Genomic DNA, 24259 nt, shown 5'->3' with positions numbered 1-24259 from the left:
AATACATTTCTTGATATGTCATAACCAACTTTTTTTTTTTCATTTGTGTTTACGCATTTTATTAATTTTATTTTTGGCTTATTTTTTTCTTTTAAAAATATTCTTTCGAAAGAATACTTTAAAATGCAAAGTGCCTTTTTGTTTGCCTTTTGTTTATGATACATCAGCTTTCAAAATCTTTTCACGGTAAGTAAGCGAATAAAATTTGACAATGGTCTAGTTTTAAGATTATTCCCCCCCCCCCTAAATCGTTGATAATGACTCACCCTACCGTTATGTTTCGTAAAATTAGAAATGCAGATTTGCGAAGCACGGTTGCTTTAGTTTGAAACTAGTGATTTTAATCTTCGTTTACACCAAAAAATTCTCTTTTGGCATGAACTTTCATGCGCCACATATTTAGGTGGAATCTGTTTAATAATTTTTTTAAAAAAAGAAAAAACCCCTAAGCAATTGTTATATTTTTCAAAAAAATAAACGATGGACTCGCTCTAGATTATCTTTGAAAAGCAAAACAAAGGGCTTTTAAGAACCATTTGACAGAATTTTTTGGTCCATAATGACCCCACTAGAAACCGTGAAAACATTATACCTATTAACGCAAAAACAAATCTATTGTTTAATGGCATTAACTCTTACGGACCAAGATTGTGGACACCTTACCCAATTTTTTAAAAGCCATTAATAATCGAAATTTGTTTAAGAAAAGGCTAAAAATTTTTATACTCAATTCTACTGCAGTCAATTTAGGATATAGTAGCATATTTGTAATATAGTATACCTGGGTTCTGTTATAAAATTAGACGTACTTTATTGCATTGCTTGTGTTTATGTGTTCTTTGTATGATTATGCATTTATTTTCTTTTAATTCTATCTTATGTTATAAACAGGCTCTAAATTAAGTTCTTTTCTGAGTGGTGGGAGCTACTGGCTGGGAGCTATTCAGGCTACTGTTATAGCCTTTACTCCCATCTACTCAATCAGGGATTTTCAAATAGACAGAGTGAAATATATTTAAAAGAAAAAAAAATATTTAATGCAAATTTGAAGAATAATAGATAAATAATAAAGCTGGGGAATTCAAAAACGATCGTTTTGAATTGACTACAATGCCCTTTCTCATTACTTCTAATGAAAAAACAGTGGTCCAGCAAATCAATTTTGCTAGAATAGTGTATAACTTAACATGAAAAGTGCTGTGGGTTTTAAAGTTTATTTCTTTAAATTAATTACATGGAAAGTGTTTCGCGTTGATTTTGTACTGAGGTTACAACAAAACAATGTGTAAACATACTGCGGGAAAAAAACTGAATGCAATTTGATTCGAAAAATAAAGATTGATATTTTATGAAATGTAAAATTAAAAGACATTTGGTTGGTGAAAAATTTCTAAGGATCTTGAGGTTCTATTAACCAAAGTCTACTGACCAAATGTCATACCCTTCTATTTATTAAGGCAAAATTATGTGTACAAAAATAAAGGTGGGGGGACTGTAAAAATATTCTCAGTTATTTGAAAACGCCTACCTGTAGAGCAACGTTGCTTAACGTCGCAAAATTGAATCCAGCAACATGCATGTCAAAACTATCAAAACATGTAATTTAAAGGCCGAAACACTAATATGTAAACCAAGAAATGAGTCATTTCGCGCGATCGAAATTGTTAAAAAGTGTATCTATTTGCCCTCATCATAATTAATGTTTATTTAAAAACATCCATATTCGGGGAATGAGCCTAAGAAAAATATGTTCGTACCACTCTATAACGAAAATATGTTCATAATATTTTGAAACCGAAGATATTTAATTTAAATTACTAACCGATTTAAACAATGCGTCAGTGTTTAATGAAAACTATGTTCCTATAATAATATTACTATTATTAAAAGTAACTTGGCTGTAATAATTCCTAGACTTCTCCTCTTGCAAAATTACGAGCATTAAATCCCACAATTGCAAAATTTCCGTCACTACGCAAGTGTAAACAGTCACACCGCTTCTCTGGCCACCTCCATCTTGACGAGGAAGCACTTCTCACCTCCCGAGAAAGCCATCTCACCACCTGCCAACCGGGTGAAAACGAGAATGGTCCTTCTCGGCAGCTAAAGTCGGCAGCAAGACGTTTAGGATAGCTTCATGGTAGGGAGAAATGGTGCCTCACGGAAAGTAACGTCACGCACGGCGAAAAACTGGTTTTCTGATCGGTTTCTCGTTAACGACTCCCTTCTAGATATAATCATTGTAAGGCCCCAGAACCCATTTCTTCTCCCAACGAATCACTAAAAAGCACCAACAAGTGACCGAAATTTTTCTGAAGGTGAGTGCTACAACTCCCCTTCACATAATATTTTTGAAGATCGTCTATAATTACGGTTTTAGAAAGATACTGAAGCCCTTCACTTGAGACTATCAAAGATGAACAATAATCAAGTTTTTAAGACTTCGATTTCGAAAAATTTCTGATAAAGCACTTCCAAACCTTCTTTCCCTCTAACAACACAAAAGACCGTCATGAATTACGCTTTTAGAGCTACAATTTTGCAAAATTTTCGGAGGAAAACCACTGGACCCATATTTATGCACACGAAAATATTAAGAACTTGAACCAAATAACGCCTTCATAACTTCAAATTTTATCTACAACTTTGATACCTTTTTAATAATCATCCTCTGTCGTGCTTATTTCATTATGTTGTTAATTACAAGGATATTTACATTAGGTTTACATAAATGATATCACCCTGCTTTCAACGCATTTGACACCCCTCCTTCGTGTGTCATAGTCCACCTTACCCCTCCCCTTATTGCATGTCATGCTGTTTTTCATGAGCATATTCTTATTTAAAAAAATGAGTGATGGCACATTTCTTGTTACCCCTTCCCTGCTCCATGTCACAACTTCATGCTTCTCTTCAAAGCGAGACATTATTGTGAATGACCCCTTATTTATCAAAAATAAAATCATGTTAAAAAATTTGTTTAAAAAATGTTACTTTCCAGTCTCTGTAATGTAATAACCCTTGTCAGTAACAACCTTTTTCCATATAGTGTGCACATTAGCAAAACCATGTAAAAATGGGTTTGATAATATGCACACTACATAGACCATGTAAAGGAGCATCTGAGCTCAGAACTTAACTGGAATTCAGAGATGTAATAGCATTTCTGTCCTATTCATATGACTCATCATCAAAACGAAAAGGCCACTCCGTTGTTTGATGTGAAATAATTGAAAATAATTTTCGAACACATTTAAATATGTTCAAGTAGCAAAAATTTTTTATGCATTTTAAAATTATTTTTGAGAAAATCATGTCTTTTCATAAATTATAAGCTAAATTAATTAAGTTTGTTTAGAATATAAGCATGGACACAGAATTTCATTGATTATTTTTATTTGAAGAAATCATTTTTTAAATAATATACTACAACATATTTAGTCATATTTACAATTTACAGCTTTTTTAAACATTTGCTTCAACTCATTACACAATGTGTACACATGATTATGTTATATGAACAATTGTACACTAAGCAGTATAAGCTAGAAAACAATGACGGTGATGAAGATATACACAGTTCTGTCCTATGACAAAATCTATAAAATTTTGATTGTAAAAGTCTAGTTTTTGCATTGAGAAACTAAAAAAGATTTTTTTTACAATCAAAATTAAAAGCTATCACATTTTTACCAACATATTTTAAAATCTTGATAGACATATAAAAGGAATCAATAAAAAATATATATTAAATAATTTACTTTACACATAAGATATAAATATTACATAGACATTGAGAAGCATTGCCTGTACTATAGATACTGATTCCATTTATTTTTAAATATTATTTTAAGATTTTTTTTTTTCAGAAAATAGTGCACACAAATTTTATTACATTTTCATTATTTATGATGAAGAAGTTCATTTATAATTTTTTTACATTATAATACAGAAATTCATTTCATTTGAAATTAATAATTTAAATACATAAAAAGATACAACACTTAATGCCCTTAACTAAAGAACAACAGTTTACAGTTTTAGCTTGAAGAAAAATAATAAAAATGATTGACAAACACTAGTTTTGATGTTAAATAATGATTAAACCCTAAAATTTGATAGGAACAGAGTTTTGATATCCTGAATGAAACCTTTACAGCAGTTAAAGAATACGAGTTGAACTTTGAATGATCATGCTAAAAATTTTCGACAAATAATCTTTTAATAGTGTTCGTTATTAAAGCATTAATTGAACTATGTAAGTAATGCTGCATATAAAGGATTACTTACAAAAAAAAAAAAAATCTTTCAAGACACATTTACAATTGTATAAAAATGTAAGGACTGCTTCATCAGAGGTTGCTTACCGTAATGTATTTTGAAATAACTTAAAGGATAACATAGTGTGGCACAGGTAAGTTCAGGTTTGATCTTAACAATATTTAGCTCTTTTTGGGGAGTTCAGTGAAAAAGGGACGTGTTATTGGCGCATGTTTGAGTTGAAATAATTTTTGCAAAACTACTACAAAAATAATTCAACTCAACTGTCAATTATCCTTCAGACCGTCTAAAATGAGGTAAATATTGTCTAAGTAATGGCACATATTAACAGAGCCACATTATATAAGAGTTTGTTGATGAAAATTTAATCAAACAGATTAAGGAAAAGTAGATAATACAGTATAACTTCCATTTAACGATACCCGATTTCCTCAATTTAATGATACATTTCACTGGTCTGGAAATGACTGTATTGCTTGTCTATGCTCTTCAATTTAACGATATCCTTGATTTAACAATAACTTTTTCCAGTCCATTGAAAATCGTTAAATTGAGGTTATACTGTATTGGGCATGGTTACCCGAGAGAACATTTACTGATAAATAATGATCAAACATATATTAGTGTTCTCTCTAAGTCTTTTTTCTAGAAAACCCCAGCCTGGTTTCTCTTTCCCTCAGGTAAAAGAGGGACTTCCTTGTCCTTTTTGCAAAAATCAGACACTTTGTAAATGTGTAACTAATTTAAAGACGATATTATACATACTTTAAATTATTATTATGCTACCACTTTAAGTATTTAGAAAAAAAAAACACCAGAAGAATTCAGTTATACTACAGTCTTTAATAGCAAAGTAAAATCTCTAACTTTAATCTTGAAAGTTGTTTCACAGCAGAAAAAAAAAAAGGTAAGTTACATGAAGGTTTAAAAAAAAAAATGTTCTTTTAAATGCAAAATACAGTTTTAAAGTCAATAACAGATAGTAAAAATATAGGTGAAGGGAAAAAGTATTTTCATTTTTCCTTTTGTGTAACGTATATATTTTTAGGAGTTTATATTCTCGAGAAAAGATGCACCGCAAAAAATTTCTTAATTTAATTTGCACATTTTTTGTTTCACTTAAAGAGCTAGGTGTTATTATTTTTCTTTTAATCAACAATTTGAGTACCAAATATTTGCCTTTTGCTGTCTCTGATGAAGAAAGATGATACTATTTTGCAATAAGATTTTCATATTTGATGGAAAAATAAACTCGTTGCCGGCAGAAGTATCATCACATTTGATTTTTTTTCCTAATTTTGTTAGCCCAAAATCTTCACATTTCGAGGAAAAGATGTATGAATGAATATATTGTTGCCTAATTTAAACCAGCACAGTCAGTTTTTGAAAATTATTTTGTTGAAGCAATTTAAAAAGATAATTTTTATTTAAAAAGGATGTCTCTATCTTTTAATTGGACAAATCCTCTTTACCTTTTTATGCACACATATACCAGTTGCCTTGAGATAATAATGCTTTTGCAAAGAAACATACGTATGACTTTTCGAAAAGTAAATATGTGATGTACAAAAAAAAAAAAAAAAAAAAAAAAAATGAAAAGAAAAATTAAACTTTTGATAAATTAAATTAAATTAAATTAATTATAACATAGTTCAATGTAACAAATGTTTACAATGTTAAGTAAGTGCCCTCTGAAACTAAAGTTACCCTTCCTCCACCGCCGTCCTTTTTTATTGTATGAAAGCATCATGGCTATTTTATTTTAGTGAGATCTTTGAAGCAACATTTATGACTGAATTTAAGGTCTGTTCAATGAGTATAAATATTTTATTCATTGGTATTAAAATTACTCATATTTTAGTAAAACTTCTACAGTCCCTAGTTTGTTTAGATTCTCCTCGTAAATTATAAACTATTACTCTAAACTTAACTGAAAAACAAGTGATAAAAATCAAGCTTAATGATAAACGGTTAATAGTTCATAATGCTAATCTCATCCTTTTACAATCTGACATTACAAAAAAACCAAGATCAAAACATTTAACACCACATTGTGACAGTCAGGCCACTAGTCGAGAAATTGTTGCAATGGTGATAAAAGTACCACATAAAACTGTATTTATATTTTCACAGGATATGACAGTAGAGAAGCACAATCCAACTTTCAGTAAGCCAGATGAAAATAAAAAAAATATACTATGAAATAAAATATTTCTTTTATTCACTATAACTGCTAAGGATAGTTCTAAGATACTGAACTTTCTTGGGTTTTCAGCAGATTGTAACACCCTTGGCAAACACGGACAGGTTTCAGTATCCGAAGTCTGTTAATCTCCGATTCAAACCGACTACACCTGCAAAGGTTCAGAATTCATTAGGTGGTTCAACTATTTACAAAAATGCATTTGAAAACTCAATAAAAAACCACTGAAACAAAAACTAAACTCTAAGACAATTTGCTTTTGAATGTTAAAATACGACCATTACATATTAACATTATTCATGCGTAAGAAAAATAAACTGAATATACGAGTATAAAAACCTAATTTCAGAGAGGTTATATAGCTTCTTTGACAAAAGAATGCAAACTAAATGACTAAGAAAAGAAAATGATACAATATGTTAAGATTTTTAGTATTGAGTAGAGGGAACAAAGTTGTGAGAAATCAAAAGTCAACTTCAAGCAATGTTGAAGTTGAACAGCTTTTGTCACTAAACATACTTCTTGATTTGTTTTTATAAATGGATCTAAAAAATCCATCTCTGGAATCATCATCTGAATCTCTGAAAATAATTGCTCACAGCAATGAACAGACCCAAAAATTGTCAAGATGCCAGATACATATGAGGTAGTGAGAAGCAAAGGGATATAAGTGTGCTTTTTAAAGTTTTGAATAAAACATATTTGAAATTCAGATCCTAGATAGGCTTTCATCGATTTTTTTTCCTAAATAATGCTGTATAGATGACTTATTACATATACTAGTACCATCCCTTGCCTTGATGCTGAGAACAGGTTCTCTTATTTGTACTGGTTACCTCATTTTTTAAATTTTAGCACTTACATCTCTTTGCTTCTCACTGCTTCACATGTGGATTTGTCCTTTTTTTTTCATCCGCAGCAGTGTTTTGATGCCTCAATTTCAGTCAAACAGTACATTCATGCGATTTGCAGTGCATTTTATATGTGCAGGATAACCTCTTAAGTTATCCTTTAAGTTATCTCTTAAGTTTGTTTCTTATGTGATTATATTGCAGTTAATTTTCACAGCCACAAGCATGGTTTTACTGAACTGCATGCAGTACGTGAGTCCTAGTTGCAGACCGCAATATTAGGGGGTGAGACCTGAAAAAATGGCTTCCTTTGGATATTTTTAATGAGATGGTACTTGTCTCAACAGTGAACTTATTGAACTTGTCTTAAGTTTAGAGTGTCCTCTTTTACCTGGTCTCATTTTAAATGTAAAAAAATTAAAACTTATAATAATGAACAAATGCCGATCAAAGAACAAAAAAAAAAAAGTTAAAGTTCAAGAAAGAGGTGATGAATGATTATCAAAATGTGCCAAAGTTGTAAAAAGTGGGAAATCAGTCTTGATAAATGGGAGTTGCCCATTGGAGCGGATCATCAAATAGCTGCCTCTCTAGGAGGAAGCACTGGAAAATCCGCTTCTGATCTTCCGGCAGTGTTGCGAAGGCCAAAGTACCATCAAAGTATAACACAGCAAAACCATTGTATTACTGGGATTAGAATTTTGAATAGTATTTGAAAAGAAGTGAATTTGATATCCAGTTTCTGGGTTATAGTACAGTGAGGAAATAAGTTGCATTTGTTATAATAATTGTTGAAATAGGGTCAACTGCATATGGATAAACAAACAAATGGTGCACAGATGTTCACAATGTAGAGACTATCATTAAAAAAAATTACAATAAATTCATTCAGACTAAATATCTTATACCTAGAGCAGAAAAGTTGCCCACAGTTCCTGCAGTGATGTCGCCTTTCAGCAAATGAGAACTTCACTCCACATGAAGTACAGTTATCTCCACCTTCATCGCGGACCCAGTGGTCAGCAATAGCTCTTCCTGGTTTATCTGTGACACTCCAACTGAACACTCTACCTCGGGCATCACCGACATATACAGATTTATGGTCTCTGTGGTGTAAAAAGGTATCAGTTAGGGTGCTTTAAATACAAATTAAACTCAAAAGCCAGTAATGACTGGGAAAAGTTCACAAGTAAATTATCAATATTGAAAATCAATAAATAAATACAATTTATTGAAAAAGAGAACATGTCCTGAAGCATAGGAATATTTAAGATAGCGACTTTGAAATTGCTAGCACAGAAATCTGAATACTGTAAAAGCACTATTTTTCTACGAGTCCGTTGCAATTACAAAAATTTAAGCTACACAAAATATTTTTTTGCTGCAAATTTTTCAACTTACGGTTCTGTTTTCAGCTTGCAAAACCACCAATATCCTTTTCATGAAAAATTCAGTTTAAGAAAATGAGTGCTTTTACATAACAAGATTGAAACCCAGCACACTATATTGTACCTTAAAGAGACATCTTGCTATAATGAATGTCAGTAAAAATCCAATCTGTTGGGACCTCAATGATGAAAAGGCAACTTTTTCATTTTATGCGATTGGGAACAACTTTTGCAATAGAGCACTTTTGTTGTCATATAATCAAACCTTGAGAGATTTGTAACATTCTCATTAGGTACTTAAGAATAACTTTACTTCAGCTAGTTCTCTTTTAAAAACATAGTAGTAACGGAAATGTGTAAAAAACACCTGTGTTGGCAGTGCTTGGCTCTGTTAACTCATTCCCCCCTTTAGTTTGTTTCATTTTATTTTATTATTTACCAAATCCAATGTTCTCAGGCATACACTTGTAATAAAAGGTTCATACACCATGTTTCAGAATTATTAAAAACCACTCTTTTTTATTTTTTTTAATCTTGTCACTTAAGCTGCAACAGCTCCAATTCTATTTGCCTTATCCTTAACTATGTACACTCAGGAACATTAAAAATAGTGCCCCAAGAAAGGAAAAAGGTACAATTGCGAAAAACTTTGATTATAAAAAGAGTGGCATCTGATATGCAAATGATCCAAGTTTGGAGTCAATGCTCATGACCGTTTACTCACAGTATTGATGATGGGATGAAACCCATCTCTAATAAATTCGTAAATTAGCAGAGTATAATAAATGACTCAAAACTTTTTTTTTTAAAGAAGAAATAGCTTTATTTGCTATCAACACTTAAAATAAAAGACACAATCACTTTAAATAAATATTTCTACGATGACCAACTGAATCCGAAGTAAAAAGCTTTATAAAACTATTTAACTATTAATATGAGTTGCCGGGATAAAATAAATATCACAAGTAATAATCATTTCCCCTATTATTCAATAGACTAACTCTGTAAAACTATCTACTAACACAATCCCATTGTGAGGGAAAAAGAGAGAAGTCTTTCGACTACCCAAACATCGTGAATTAGATCGCGGAGTGCAAGTGGCGAAGAGACGAAGACCAGATTCTTTTATCTTCCCAATTACCATATCATTCACTAAAGCCGCGTAAGACCAGATGCCAACGCCCACTACATGTGTCTAATGTAATTGGCTCGAGTCAGCAATAACGAGATAAGTCACTCCTTCTTCAGCGTCACACTCGTGCCTCTCCCCTTCGATGACCTTCACACGTGCGGACGAAAAGAGAACAAGATAACATCCGATAAATTTCCGATTAGGAATCGGTGAGAAACACGATGTAGGAAAGTACTGATATAAGCTTAATATAATGCAGATTGAATAGTAAAAAGTGAGAAACATAATGTAGCATTTTTATCTAACAAGTATCGGTGCAATCGGGAAAAAAGTGCTATATAAACCAGTGCACAATTTAAGATTTATAAATGCTGCGATTGCATCCCGATTGTTGGAGAACCTTAATGAGTGAAGGATGCCAGGTAGGCGAGTTAGAAAATGTTTCTCACAGTTAAGCGAGTTTGAGAGAGGTTTGAGTATCCGCATGAAATTGCGGGCTGGTACAAGCCGTGTTGCTGCCCAGGTTGCCCAGGTGGATTGTCCGGAGTGTTCTGTTAGAAATTGTTTGACACAGTGGACACGAAATGGTACTTACAGGTGAAAAACCTGGATTGGAGCGACGAGGAGGAGAGAGGATCAAAGGATTATCCGGCAAGCGCTCTTGGATCCCATAGTGACTCGTTTCACCATACAAGTAGACGTAGGGGTAGCAGTTGTTCCCCGAACCATTTCTAGACGTCTAGCGGAAGTGAATCTGCAGTCCAAGTGTCCTTTTGGTGTACTCCTTTTCACAACAAAACATAAGCAACTCCTTCTACAATGGTCCGAAGCCAGAGGGATGTAGGAGGTCATTGACTGGCAAAAGGTGGTGTTCAGTGATGAATCCCGGTTCGTTTTGGGGTCAGATGATAACCGCGCACAGGTGTGGAGGCGCCCTGGAGAAAGGTACCATTCCATCCATTCTATTGCACGACACACTTCCCGCACTGCGGGTATAATTGTCCGGGGGGCCCTAGTCTATGATAGCCCCTCCACTCTAGTTGTGGTACGTGGAACCTTAATGGGTCAGCATTATTTTTATGAAATTCTGCAACCACATGTAGGACTGTTCCTAAATGGTCTCCCAACGACAATTTCCCAGCAAGATAATGCTTGGTTGCATACAGATCGAGTTGCTCAATACTTCTTAGGTCCCTTTGAGACTCTTCCATAGCCAGCCCGATACCCCCGACTTGTCTCCTATAGAGCATGTATGGGATCAGCTGAAATGCCAGATGCCGCTGTGCTACTCTGTACAAGATTCAGAAGTGGCTGTTCAAAATTTGTGGGTCCATCTGCCACAAGACAACGTGAGACGTTTAATTAGCTCAATGCCAGACTGTGTTGTGGCTTGTATTGCAGCAAAAACGGGTTGAACGCACGCTATTGAAGTAGCACTGTATTTATCTCATTTCTTTGCCTGTATTTGCTTAATTGTTTAGATTTGGGGGTCAAGTGTATCTCTCACCTATATTGTTCTGTTTATCAAATTTCACTTCAATCCAATGTTTCCTTCTTGGGGCGCTATTTTCAATGTTCCTGAGTGCATTACCAGAGCTAAAACTACTATAGTTAATTTTCTGAAAACTTTTAATACAAGAAAATGTTTCCATTCTTATATTGCAATGAATAAACACATGCAAAGCAATCTCGATCTATGCCTACAAATTGTTAAAAGTAAACAAGTCAGAGCGGGTCGAATCTGGTATTTAAGAATATTATTAGATAGAACAACTTAAAAATAAAAGCTTCTCTTTATATAAAAATTGTTCTTTCTCACACCATTTTCTACACAGATTTCAATTTCAAGCTAATGCTTCAAAGGAAGGAAAACATACCTTGACACTGCTAAAGCAGTTACAGCAGCTGGCTCAGTGTTATCTGAACGATCAAAAGCTGTGTGCATAGTAAGCTTGCTGCGGAACACCAACTGGCAATGCCATTTAAATCCTGAAAATAGCAAAATTGATTTTTTTAGCATAGAAAAATATTTATTAATAAGTAAATTCAAAAACGCTAGTCTGATTTGTTTTTTTTTTTTTTTTTTGAAAATTTTGCAGTTTAACATTGTTTTATTTTTACATTTTTACTATTTAGTGCAAAGGCATTCATTTAGTTCTTATTATATTTAGTTTTAGTAGTAACACATGCATGCAAAATAAATACAAGACTTGAAAAATAGAATTCAACTTTCAATTATGAGTATAAAATAAATCTTTTAAGAGGGTGCAAAAAGTATTTCTTCAGGAAAGAAAAAAATGTTTAAAGGGAATTTATGATAATTTAAAACAAAAAAGAATCGAAGAAACATTATTCAAACCAAATACATGATAAAAGTAAAGAACAATACAAAATTCAATTATTCTTAAGGTAGTAATCTCAGACCTGCATTGTAACTACCGTTAATAATTTCTTGATGCCAATCAGCTTACATAAGATTAAAAAAAAAGAAAACAATGCAGCGATGTAATGGTCCTTCTGGACATCAAGTTTAAGCTTAGGCAAAGCTTAGTTAAGTTAGTTAGGTTAAGCACAGGCATTTTTAAGATAAATATTTGGGAGAAAGGTGGCAAATAGTAAAGTTCCTGTAAGAAAAGTTTGTAATGAAAAAAAGTTGGATACTCTCCACTGATTTTTAGTTCCACCTCTTACATTCATCAGCTAAAATCGGGACACATTTAAGAAGCAGGCTTTATAAAATCAAAGTTCATTATTTTACCCAGAATAAGCAGAAGAACAGCAGATTCAAAATAATGTTAGAACATCTACAAAAGCACAAATGAATATCAAACGAAAAGCCTAAAGAAGACAGCAGAGAACATTGACCTAACTTAAGGTAGAAAGAACCAAAACATGATATCTTTCTAGCCTCTAGATAAAGAATTAGAGAGATTAAAAAGACAATTCTCCAATAATATTTAAATACAAGTAACAGAAATGTCTAATTTTGCAGGCATCAAAGAAAGCCTGGTGTAATTTTATACATTCAGCAAACGGTTTTACAAGTAAGATGTTTAAGATTATTGAATTAATTATGATTATAGTTAGGACTACTGAAGTTATAAATGTATACTTAAAAACAAACAAAAATAACAAAATACAGTAAAAACCTTCTAATGTGGACACTAACAAGACAAATTTTTTTGTCCGTAATAGAGGGGTGTCCTCAGGACGGGTTTAATAATGTTATTTGCCTTGGAATCGGGGGAATTTAAAATTGTCCGCATAAGAGGGGAGTCCCTTAGGAGGGGTTTTACTGAATTTAGCAAATGATTATTTGAATAAAGAAGAAATTCTTATTTTGAATGAGATTTTACAGGTTCAATTTACCATCTTTCAGAATCTTTTTCTTCTTCTTCAGTCGTATAACTGAGCCATCCAGTCCTCTGTCACTCTCCAGGACTTCACTTTCAGAAACCATGACAAAGGAATCCGTAAGAGATGTATCCGACTTGCTCAACCTCATTTTGCTGGTGGTCTCGGACAGTTCCTCTGCCTGAACGGAAACTTCAGGGCCCACAGTACTACAGCGCTGAAAATTACCATGCTGGTCGAGGGGCAATTCAAAGTTTTCAGAATGCACCAGCTTCTTGCTTTTACTTTTGTCACCCGTTTCTGTTGTTTCTTTGCTGTGAAAGCCCACTACAGTTTTGGAATGTTGTATCTGACTTGGAATTAGACTGTCTTTTGGAATATCTTTAGCCTTCACAGGGCTTTCAACTTTATTTGTTTCTTTTTCATCATCATACTGATCAGTATCTTCACCTGAGTGAGAAAAAAATTCAGTTTATAAAATTTTCATAGCACAACAAAGCAAAGTAATTATGGCAGATCATAGCAATTAAGCATAGCAATTAAGCAAAATGCATATGCTAAACACATTAATATGCAAGATTGTACAAACTGATTGTGCAAGAAATGGAGATTCAAAGACACATCACACCTGACACATTGTAAAAAACTACATTGTACATTAAAATTTTCCTAACTTCATTGCCTTGTTCTATTTTTGTTAAATTATTTCAGCATATATTATGAAGTTCTCTTAATGTCTTTTTCAAATATTTACCCCCCCCCCCCATAGGCGGATTTAGGACTGAGTTCCTGGGGGGGGCAGGATTTTTTTTTTTTTTGAACAAGATTTTTAATTGCCCTCCCCCTCCGATGTTTTTGCCTGTTTTCTGTGATGCGTAAGGCCATTCTTTACTTTTTTATGTGTCGTTTTCATTACTGTGTGTAATCATGCTGTCCTTTTTAAATTGACCTTAAAAGAGAGGGGGCTGGTATTAAGAGAGTGACGCAGTGCTCCCTTTTAAGTGGGATATGGAATATCTCTAGTTTTAGGGGGGCACGGGGGTTACTCCCCCGGAGGAAATTGTCTAAAATGGACATAAAATTCTGCATTTTGAAGTCTTATAAGGGTTAATTGGAAATAATAGGCAAATATATATATATATATATATTTTCAGTATTATGCTTTAAAAGTGCTTCGTGATGCAAGTTAATACTTTAAAGAAATGGTGCACGATTAAGAGATTAGGTATCAAGAGAGTAACATACTACCCATTTGAACAATTCTTAATTTATACACTTGATAAGAAATAAAATTGAAGCACTCTTTGCTTAGGAGTTTCAAAGACTTGTCTAATAATTTTCAAGGTTTGGTTGGTTAGATTGGGGTTTTGGCACAAGAGCCCTTGTAGGCTTTACTGCGCCAATTCTTTTCAGGGATTTTAGAACCTATCAATAATTTGCACTTTCCAGTCTCTGAAAATTTCCTATTCAAAAAAGAAAAAAATCATGATATTTTTTTGTTATAAGATTTTGGAAGATAAGTTGTTACTATATAAACTCCTCGCAAAATTGGGGGGCATTGTCCCCTTTGTCCCCTCCCCTATAAATCCACCCATGCTCTTCTGAACTATTCAAAAACGAAAAAATAATGATTTTTTTTTTTAAATTTTTGGAAGATGTGTTGTTGCTACATAAAGTCTACCCAAAACTGGGGGGCATTGCCCCCCTCTGACCCCCCATAAATCCGCCCATGCCCCCCCCCCTTTTTTTTGAAAGAATTACTCATGCTCAGACAAAAAAGTAAAGGACAGTTTAGAGATAGAAATTATGGATAGAAACAAGGCTTGACCACAATCTCGCATACATGCAAGAACAATATTCTTGCGTTTAAAGCTTGAGTAAACTACTTGTTGATGGAGACAGGACATAAAAAAAAAAAAAAAAAAAAAAAAAAACTATTCAGTGGAGCACATAACGGGATTGTTTAGGAAAACAATATAGTATAACCCAAGGGATTCATTAAATTCATTAAAATATCTTCTGATGTGGATTTCTGTGAATAGTATAGCTTCATGCAACCATTGTCTTGTTCCATTCACTTTAAAGCACAATATTTACATTTTCAGCTTTTCATGTATTTTACAACAGTAACATTTTGTTTCAACATGTTTCAAAAAAAAAGTTTAGATTTCTCTAGTTATGCTTGGTATTAAATGGGATTTAATTTTAATTTTCGGTCCATTTTGCAGTTTTTTTTTTAAATCTATTTTGTGGCATTTTAAAAGCATATTCTTTTTCCTTTCCAATTACTTCATTACCTTACTTCATTTCAACAAATATAGGCAAAAAAAAAAAAAAAAAAAAACCCCTAAGAATTTACATTGCAAATACATTTTTGCAAAGGAAAAGTACAGAAAATTTTGTACTCTATTGATGTTAAACAATTTTATCAGATGAGTTGCATATTTAGTTGGTACAGTCAATTTAAAAAGATGCTTTTCTAACTTATCAAATTTTTGAACAATGTCTTGAAAGTGATATGTGTGTATTTGAGGAGAGTGGTGTTTGAGAGAACAAAATTAAATGTCCTCCAAGATAACAGGAGTAAAAAATGAAAAGTTAAAAACATAAAATGCATTTTGTTATTTCGGAGTATTTCATAACAAATAAGTAAGAAGAGTCAAAAGCTTGGACTAACCAAACAATTATATAAAAAATTACGACTACAATAGATTTAAAAAATGAGTGAAATAGCTTAAGGGGGGAAGGGGGGGACTGCAAACAATGATCTGAGGAAAGTTTCAAGTGGATATTTGATTCACGGGAGTAACTGACTGGAAAGCAGACAGGGACCATCCCCGAATGCAATACGACTGTCTTGTTAATCAACTTCAGTGAAAAACGTTAAACAGGAATATGAGAGGGCTAATATATTTCTTTGTGTTAAAAGATTTTTGGGATGAAAGATTTGCATTAAATTGCACAGTATAATGCTATATAATGTTATATTAACCGATTTTTCATGCAAAGTGTATTCATGTTAAAAAGTATTTCACTGTATTTCCCTTTGCAAAACTGATTTACCCGAGACTTATTTCAGGAAACATATATTGCTACACAATTACTACTGCTGCTGTATTTTTTTAAAAATGAGTTAAGCTCAAAAACATGCTTTTCAAGATAAATAAAGTCTCTTTGGTCCTCAAGATAAGACACAGTAGTTAGTACACCACAGGCACGAAAAAAAAAATGACCCCAAATACATTATCCTTACTAATAATAAAGCTGAAAGTCTCTCTATCTGGATATCTGCCTGTCAGGATCTCTGACGCGCATAGCGCCTAGACCGTTCGGCCGAGTTTCATGAAATTTGGCCAGAGAATTAGTTTGTAGCATGGGAGTGTGCACCTCAAAGCCATTTTTCGAAAATTTGATTTTGTTCCTTTTCTATTCTAGTTTTAAGAACATTTTCCCGAACGAAATTATGATAAGATGGACGAGTAAATTACCAAGTTTTCATAACGTGGAACCGTAACATGGGCAAGACAATTGGCGAGAAATTCATCATACATTATTTGTAAATATACAGGCGAACCAAAAGATATTTTAATTTTCTATTACGGGCAAAGCCATGCGGGTGCCACGAGTTTCATATAAAAGATCATCAGATAAAACAAAAATGAAATACTAAAACTAAGACAAATCCACAAACCTTTCTCTTCTTCAGATAATGAACTACCAGATGCACTTTTCGTAAAACGAGATTTATGATCAGCACATAAAGTGCTACGTTGCATCAATTCTCCTATATCTTTCGATCCAGCTAAGCTCATCCTGCGAACAATTTCAGCAGCTTTGGTTTCTACTAAAGGTTCTGCAGGTGTTTTGGTGTTTTTTGCTTGCACCAGTCCAGGAGTTTCATTTGATTCTTTTTCATCACTAGACATGCATGTATCTTCAGGTATCTGAACATAATCTGCAGACCACATCTTAAAAGAAAATTTAAAAAGGCACTTTGAATAGGGAAGTTTTCGATTTTTCAATTTTATTTTTATATGATAAAGTAACATGTATGAACATCATAGGTGGAAAAATTTTTGTGATACGATAAGTAGTTTTTTTATACTAATTTTTAAAGTTCAAGCGCTTGTGACGTCAAATGGCATAGGAAAAGACGTCATGCGCTCTTCCGATAGGGGAGAAGTCGAAGGACGTGCATTCGACTTCGAAGACGAAACGTAAAAGGCTTATCTCCTCGCATTTAACTCCTCGCGTTTCTGGAACATTAAACCTCTCATCCTCTCCGAAATATTCAAATATCATCATTGATGTTACTTGAGGAAGATTATTTAGATTGCTTTAACGAATCCAGCCTCCCTAGTGTGTTCAAAAGGATTATTGAATTTCTAAAAAATAAAAATATCAGTGTGCTCAAAATGTCCCTAGCGAAAACAAGAGATCTTTGGCGGGAGGATGCCCATTAGTGCCCTGTAACATAAGCTCCTGACGTTTCAGAAGAGCGCCCTTTTGCGCATGGATTTTTAAAAATTCATTAAAAATCAATCACAGTGTTTTAAAATTCGGCGATAGTGAATTTTTTAGTTTTGAGGGTCAATTAACAATATCCAATAGCCAAAATATGAACATTTAATAGGCTGCAACTTCCCTATTGATCGTTTTGTGCAGATAATTAAAAATTGAGGACAACTTTTCTCTTTCACACATTTAAGCATATTGAACTGATATTAAGGAGTTCAAGAACAATAATGAATATAATAAACTAATAGCAAGAATTAACTGCAAGAATGTAACTAGAAAAAATGGGTAAAAAACAGACCAATTGTCTGTCGTTTGTTGCTGATGGTCTTCCAGAGCAGGATTTATCTCTGACCTCAAAACTGCTTTCAAAACTGCTCGTGTTCTTCAAAATCCCTTGAAACGTAAGGGAAGACTTGCTGTTCCATTGAACAATTTTGATCAAATGCCCTCTTTATTTACAGGAAACGTTTCTACTGCAGAAGTGCTGAATTTCATACAAATCATGATGGTGATATTTTCTCTATTGAGCATTTCTTCAGAGGGAGATAAATACAAAGTTCAGGAAAATGCCCGTCCTTAATCTCTACTGATCAAAATCTTGCTGGAAGCTACATATTGGCTCAGAATTTTTTTTCATTACTTTATTCAGTTCTAAAAGGTTGCAAAATCAATTTTTAAGAGGGCAGTTGAAAAATTTAATTTTTCTGAAAATCTTAAAATGAAGGGGAAAAAATAAAGACTTTAAAGAGAAGAAGTGCTTGACATTTTCTAGTTAAATGACCAAATAGAATGAAAATCAAAGTTCATGAATTGAAACTATATAAAGAAATGAGTTTTAAACATCCACTTACTCGAACAACCCCATCACTGGAGCCAGTCATGATTACATTCTGATTGTCCCATTCATTGAGGCACGAAAAAGCTACACACAGAATTTGCTGCGTCCTGTCCGCTCTACCAGTGGCAGTGTTTACTGAAGCTATTTCATCTCCGTTAATAGACCATAGGTATAAGTGAGTCCCAGCACATGTTGCTATGTCACCCTAAAACAGTCAACATAAAATTATAGTCGAAGATATGTATATTGATACTATCTGTTTTATGATACTCCAACATTTATGAGCATCTAATAATAATAATAAAGTTTCATAATTAAACAAAATCATTTTATTTTCATTAAGAAAACGGGTAGCTCACAGAACCAGGGTTCACACTCTATTTGGATGAAAAAATTCCATGACTTTTCCAAGACTTTTTCATGACTTCAATAAAAATTTTCATGCCCTTGTTTACGAAGAGAATAACACTACTTAATCTCAAACTTGCTAATTTTTGGAAATGAGCTTTAGCAAAACGCCTACAAGAATGCCACAGTCTCATTGAAGCACTTACTCGCAATGGAAAAAATATAAGTGTACACCTAAAAAACCTAAACTATTCTTATTTTTCTTCATCATTTAAATTTAAGTGAAGTAATTATGCAGTGAAACTAAAATTATGATGCTTAAATGTCTATTTTTTTTTATATATAAACAAGCAGAATGATAATGAATGAGACAAAGGTTGAATGAGTCATCATTAAGTTTCAATAAATTTGCTTCAAAAGTTGCCTTTCCGTGTCCAACAGCGCATTTAATCATCCACATAACTTGACACTATTTTGGTTCTTTAAAGTAAAGCCCCATAGTTTAGTTATTTATGTTTCTAAACCAGATATTTTTTTGAAAAAACCATTCAGTAATGAATCAATCATCTGATTCAAGAGTACTTGATTTGTTTACTTATTTTCACATTTTTAAATGCATATAAATTAACTGATTCAGAAATTCCAGAACATGTTCGATTCTTGACATTAAACGTAGCAGTGGGTCGCATGGATTAGTTTTGTGGGCCGTATGTTGGGCACTATTGTAGTACTACTTTAGAGTATTAGAATTCCCCTTTTCTGTATTCCATCGCCTGACTAAAGATCTTTATTTTATAAAACCTTCAACAAATTAAGATAAACTCTGATAAATTTAATAACAAAGATTTTACGAGTACTGGAATCGAACTCGGATGCAATTGGATTGCTTTTTTGAGCGGGGGTGACAAAACCAAGAACGTGCAAGTTCACTACTATATAATATAAAACATAAGAAATGTTGAAAATAACAGTAAATTCAAAATAAGAGATGTCCAAGCAGTAAAATCACATCCCAAAAAATGCAAGCGGCTGCAACAGAAGTGAATGCAATGATTTTTCAAAATTCAGATTTGATTTTGGGATAGTTCACATTTTCCACCCTTAATAACTCTTTTTTGCTATCACTCAATATTTGTAATGCTCTATTAGTTAATGTTAATTTATCTCTGTCCAGGACATTTTTCATGACTTGAAATAAATTTCCATGACTTTTAATGGAAATTTCAATTTTCCATGACTTTTCCAGGTCTGAAATTCACTTATTTTTTTTCCATGACTTTCCAGGATTTCCATGACCCGTACGAACCCTGCAGAACTCAATTCACACAGAACTATATTTTTTTTTTACTGAAAAAGAATCTCCCCCCCCCCTCCGTAATTTTTTAAAAGCTAAGCCTCTGAACTACCCATTCACACAGCCAACATTTGACACAGGTAGATAAAGCAGAAGTACTTTGTTTGGGTATCAATTATTCAAAGTACTTAATTTTAAGAGTTTAGGTGCTCTGTGTGATCTGGTAGTGCATTTGGGTTGTATGTAAATGACCAACAAACTAGTGCAGTTACATTTGGCTGCACAGGTTAAGAAGTTCTTATAGATTGCTAGGAGACTTACAGCTTTAAGCAAATTCCAAGCCACAAGGATGTGATCGGAGGAAGTAATGGATAAGCAATTGATAAAATGTCTGACTTAGTTAGGATTGAAATCTAAGCCTTTGACTCAAAAATCTTTCTTTTTTGACTATGCTGCTGTTCCTTCCTTTTTCTTTTTCTTTTATAAATTTCAAGTTCAGGCAAACTTTGAACATAATTTTATGTATGTTTAGAAAAAAAAAAAAAAATTCCCAAGTTAATTCAAACACGAACATTTAACTGTCTGCTATTGTGCATTTCATGACACTCTTCCTTTTCGTATTCTCTTTTTGTTCCTAGAGAGCCAAACAATGCACTCTCTCTAGCTTATCTCCTTTTTCCTTAAAGAAAACCATTCTTAAAAGAAAGAAAACTATACTATTCTGCCATGCTAAGCACAAAAGTCGTATCTGCACTTTTTATCAAAATTCATTTATGGTCACCAGGTGATTCTTTGTCACATATTTTCCATAAAAACAATGTTTTATGGTCATTTGTTAACAGGCAATACTTTTAATAAAATTCTGAAAAAGTTTCATCTGAATCAAACACAAGGAGGAGCAAAATTATAAATGGCAATTTTTTTCATTTTTAACTCTGCTGCACATACAACTTTCATGCTTAGCAAGGCAGTATTGTCCAATTTCTTTGTGTATCGTAATTCTTAGTATTACTAGCTGAGTCACCCAGCTTTGCACGGTCTACCTTGAAAATAAAAGTTTTGTCAAGTAACATGTGTTCAACAATTAGGCTTAAATAATAGAAAAAAAACTAAAATTTCCCGTCTAAGTAACGATTCTTAAATTTTGTTAATGGCAACTCTTCCGAAAAAATTAAACACAACCCTCCATTTTAACAAGTAAACTCCCCAAAAATAATTAAAACCTCAAAGCAAAAGCAAGAATTTTATTTGTTCAGAGTCGAGTAAAAAATTGGCAACAGATCAAAAAAGATCTTATTCTTGTTATGCTAAACTGAGCTTGCTAGCCAACGATAAATTCCCAACTTCATATGAATGTTCTAGTAGGTTTAAAAATGCTTATAACTTTCCTCCCTGGTAATTTTACAATCTTGTTTTTTTTTTTTTTTTGAATTTTGAAGGAAGTAATTCTACACTTCGGGGGTGTTTTTAGGGGGCATTCGATTGAGACTGAAATCAAGAAAATTGGATAATTATTTCGGGTATTAAGAGCCATTTAATGCCCTCTTCGGGTCCTAAAATTAAAATTCCAGCAATTCGGCTCTTTTTTCGCATTTGAAAACCTCCCTATGTTCCTTCTTCAGAGTCCAAGTATCTCCCTGCAAAATTTGGTCAAGATCCGACGCAAACTATCGATTTGCATGGGGAACATATACACACACACATATATATTCTCTGTTTCATTTAAAGAAGTTATTATTATTGGGGAGAAACATGATTCCTAAATATATATGACAAGGATCGACTCTTAAAACATTGTGGATATCCTGAAATTTTCAGATTGTAAACTACAGAGAGAAAAAAAAGAGATCTTTTACAGAGCACCAATCATTCCAATAGCACCAAGGGCGCCCATATAGGGGGGGGGGGGGGGCTCAAGCTCCCCTTAGAAATGGGAACTTCCTTGCTTTTAGCCCTTTTTTCTTTGCAAAAAAGTTAAAAAAATTCTCTTCCAGCCATTAATGAATAAATTATTAAAAATGTCAAATTTTAATATCTCTAGTCTGCACTGAAATCGGTTTCCATGGGGAAAATATCCTGCTAAACCACGAGGAAAATTTTTCAGCCCCCCCCCCCCCCTTAAAATTTTGCATATGGGCGCCCTTGAATAGCACTCACCGTAACTTCATTGATTGCAACAGCAGCAACCGGAGCAGGATGGCCGAGCAACTGACGCACGAAAACGAGTCGGCTGAGGTCCCAGAGAATACACGTTCGATCGCGAGATCCACTGACGATTAAGTTATACGCACGAGACGCAGCAAGACATGTGACAGGCTCTGTGTGCCCGTACAAGTTCTTTTTGATGGTCAACTTCTTCTTGTCGTAATGCCAAACTGTAACCATCTGGTTGAAGAAAACAGAAGCGAATTAGAGAGAGAAATTCTCGGAAGCTAAAATCAGAAGAACTCGCTTGAAATGAATAAATGTTGAGCACAATCATAAAATATCGGCATTGTTAAAAAATTGAGGTTTTTATTTCAAATACAAGTGTTATATTTCACATACAGTGGCTCCCAAAAGTGTTCGTACACTTTGAAATTTTTTAGTAAAACCAAAATAACTCAAAACTGAATTCGAATATAAAGTCCAATATTTTTTCACATCATTCCTATGTCATTCTAAATGCCACCCTTTGGATTTTTCAAAATATTGACGGATCTTCTTTTCGAAATGGGTCAGAAAACGAAGAGACAGAGAAATAGCACGCCACAAAAGTCATTGTACACTCAAATATTTTCGAATAAATTCATGTTTAAAATTATCATATGCCGTTTTATTAGTATTTTTTGCATTGTGTTGACCCTTATAAGTCATTTGGCTTTAATTTTGTGTTTATTTATTCCATAATATATTGCTTATTACTATAAAATGGCTGGTATTCGTAAAAAACCGCAAACGCCATTAAAATTTGAATTTTTTTCCCACAGTAGTGGTAAATTGGTTTGAAATGTCTCTAAATTAGTTAATTTATTTGTTTGTATAGTAAAGTTCTTGATAAAATGCTTTAAAGAAAGGAATCGGACCGAAAACCAGGTAAGAAAACGTCAACCGGCAAAGTTAACAAAATGTGATCGGAGATTTAAAGTTAAAAAAATCATGAAAAATACACATTTGAGCACTGTAAAAGTTTCTGCAGGGTTAAATGAAACATTTCACATTTAATTTTCACCTAAAATTGTTCGCCAAGTTCTTTGATTAGCTGGATTAAATAGGACCTCTTTCCGCAGAAATTTTCTTGGTCGTGCGAAAAACAGAAAGCTTACGCTTTTCGTCCCAAAATTATTGATAAATAAGCTAAAAACAGTTTAGAATCATGTCTTACTTACAGATAAAAAGTAATTCATCATTTTTGGTTAAATTGTTGTATAACTGTAAGTGGAAGAAAAAATTAGGAACTTAATCTTAAAAACTTAGTTGGATCAGTTAATCAGGACTGTGAAGGTGTTTTAGTGTGAGGGTGCATATCAGCATCAGGACTTGGTAGTTTGTAATTTTTTGAAGGAATATTGAATCATGATGTTCCTTTAAATATTTTAAAAACCAATTTTGAACTCTTAGCCAAAAATTTGGTTATTGGAAACAACTTTGTTTTTTATCAAGATAACGATAAGAAGCACACGGTTTTCAACGTTTGCGTCTAGTGCCTCGAAAATTGTCCTAAAGTTTAGAAAATACCCCTTCAATCTCCAGATTGTAACTTAATGTAACGTATTTAGAGATATCTGGAGGCTAGATTACGAAAATAGGGCTTTAAAACGAAAATAGAGCTAGAAATAATAATACTCGAAGTGTGGTGGAACACTTACTCAGAAATTACGCTAAAAAAAGAAAGAAAAAGAATGAAATCTATTCCCAGACGTTTAAAAGGTGTTATGAATACTGTATGATATTCTACTTATTAATAACTTAATCAAAAGTTAGATTATTCATTAATATATAGACATTTTATAAAGTGTACGAAGACTTTTGTGAGATAAAATTTCCGGCACTTTTCGGTTTTTGATTTTTAA

The 24259-nt window shown here is 33.1% G+C and overlaps 1 protein-coding gene across 1 annotated transcript in view; it reads right to left on the bottom strand.

Moving 5' to 3' along the window:
- Nucleotides 1-6042: 6042 nt before the first annotated feature.
- The window catches only part of LOC129227227 (WD repeat and FYVE domain-containing protein 3-like), a 228147-nt gene continuing 209930 nt past the window's right edge, over nt 6043-24259 (bottom strand). The window contains exons 62-68 of the mRNA XM_054861735.1: nt 22365-22592; nt 18579-18770; nt 16901-17177; nt 13225-13653; nt 11733-11844; nt 8244-8441; nt 6043-6635 (exon numbers count right to left, since the gene is read on the bottom strand). Coding sequence (XP_054717710.1) covers nt 6527-6635; nt 8244-8441; nt 11733-11844; nt 13225-13653; nt 16901-17177; nt 18579-18770; nt 22365-22592 — 1545 coding nt within the window. The 3' untranslated portion in view covers nt 6043-6526. The remainder of the gene's footprint in view (nt 6636-8243; nt 8442-11732; nt 11845-13224; nt 13654-16900; nt 17178-18578; nt 18771-22364; nt 22593-24259) is intronic.

The sequence above is a fragment of the Uloborus diversus genome, chromosome 8 (genome assembly GCF_026930045.1).
Source record: "Uloborus diversus isolate 005 chromosome 8, Udiv.v.3.1, whole genome shotgun sequence".
Lineage (NCBI taxonomy): Eukaryota > Metazoa > Arthropoda > Arachnida > Araneae > Uloboridae > Uloborus > Uloborus diversus.
This window is presented reverse-complemented; position numbering and strand designations above follow the sequence as displayed.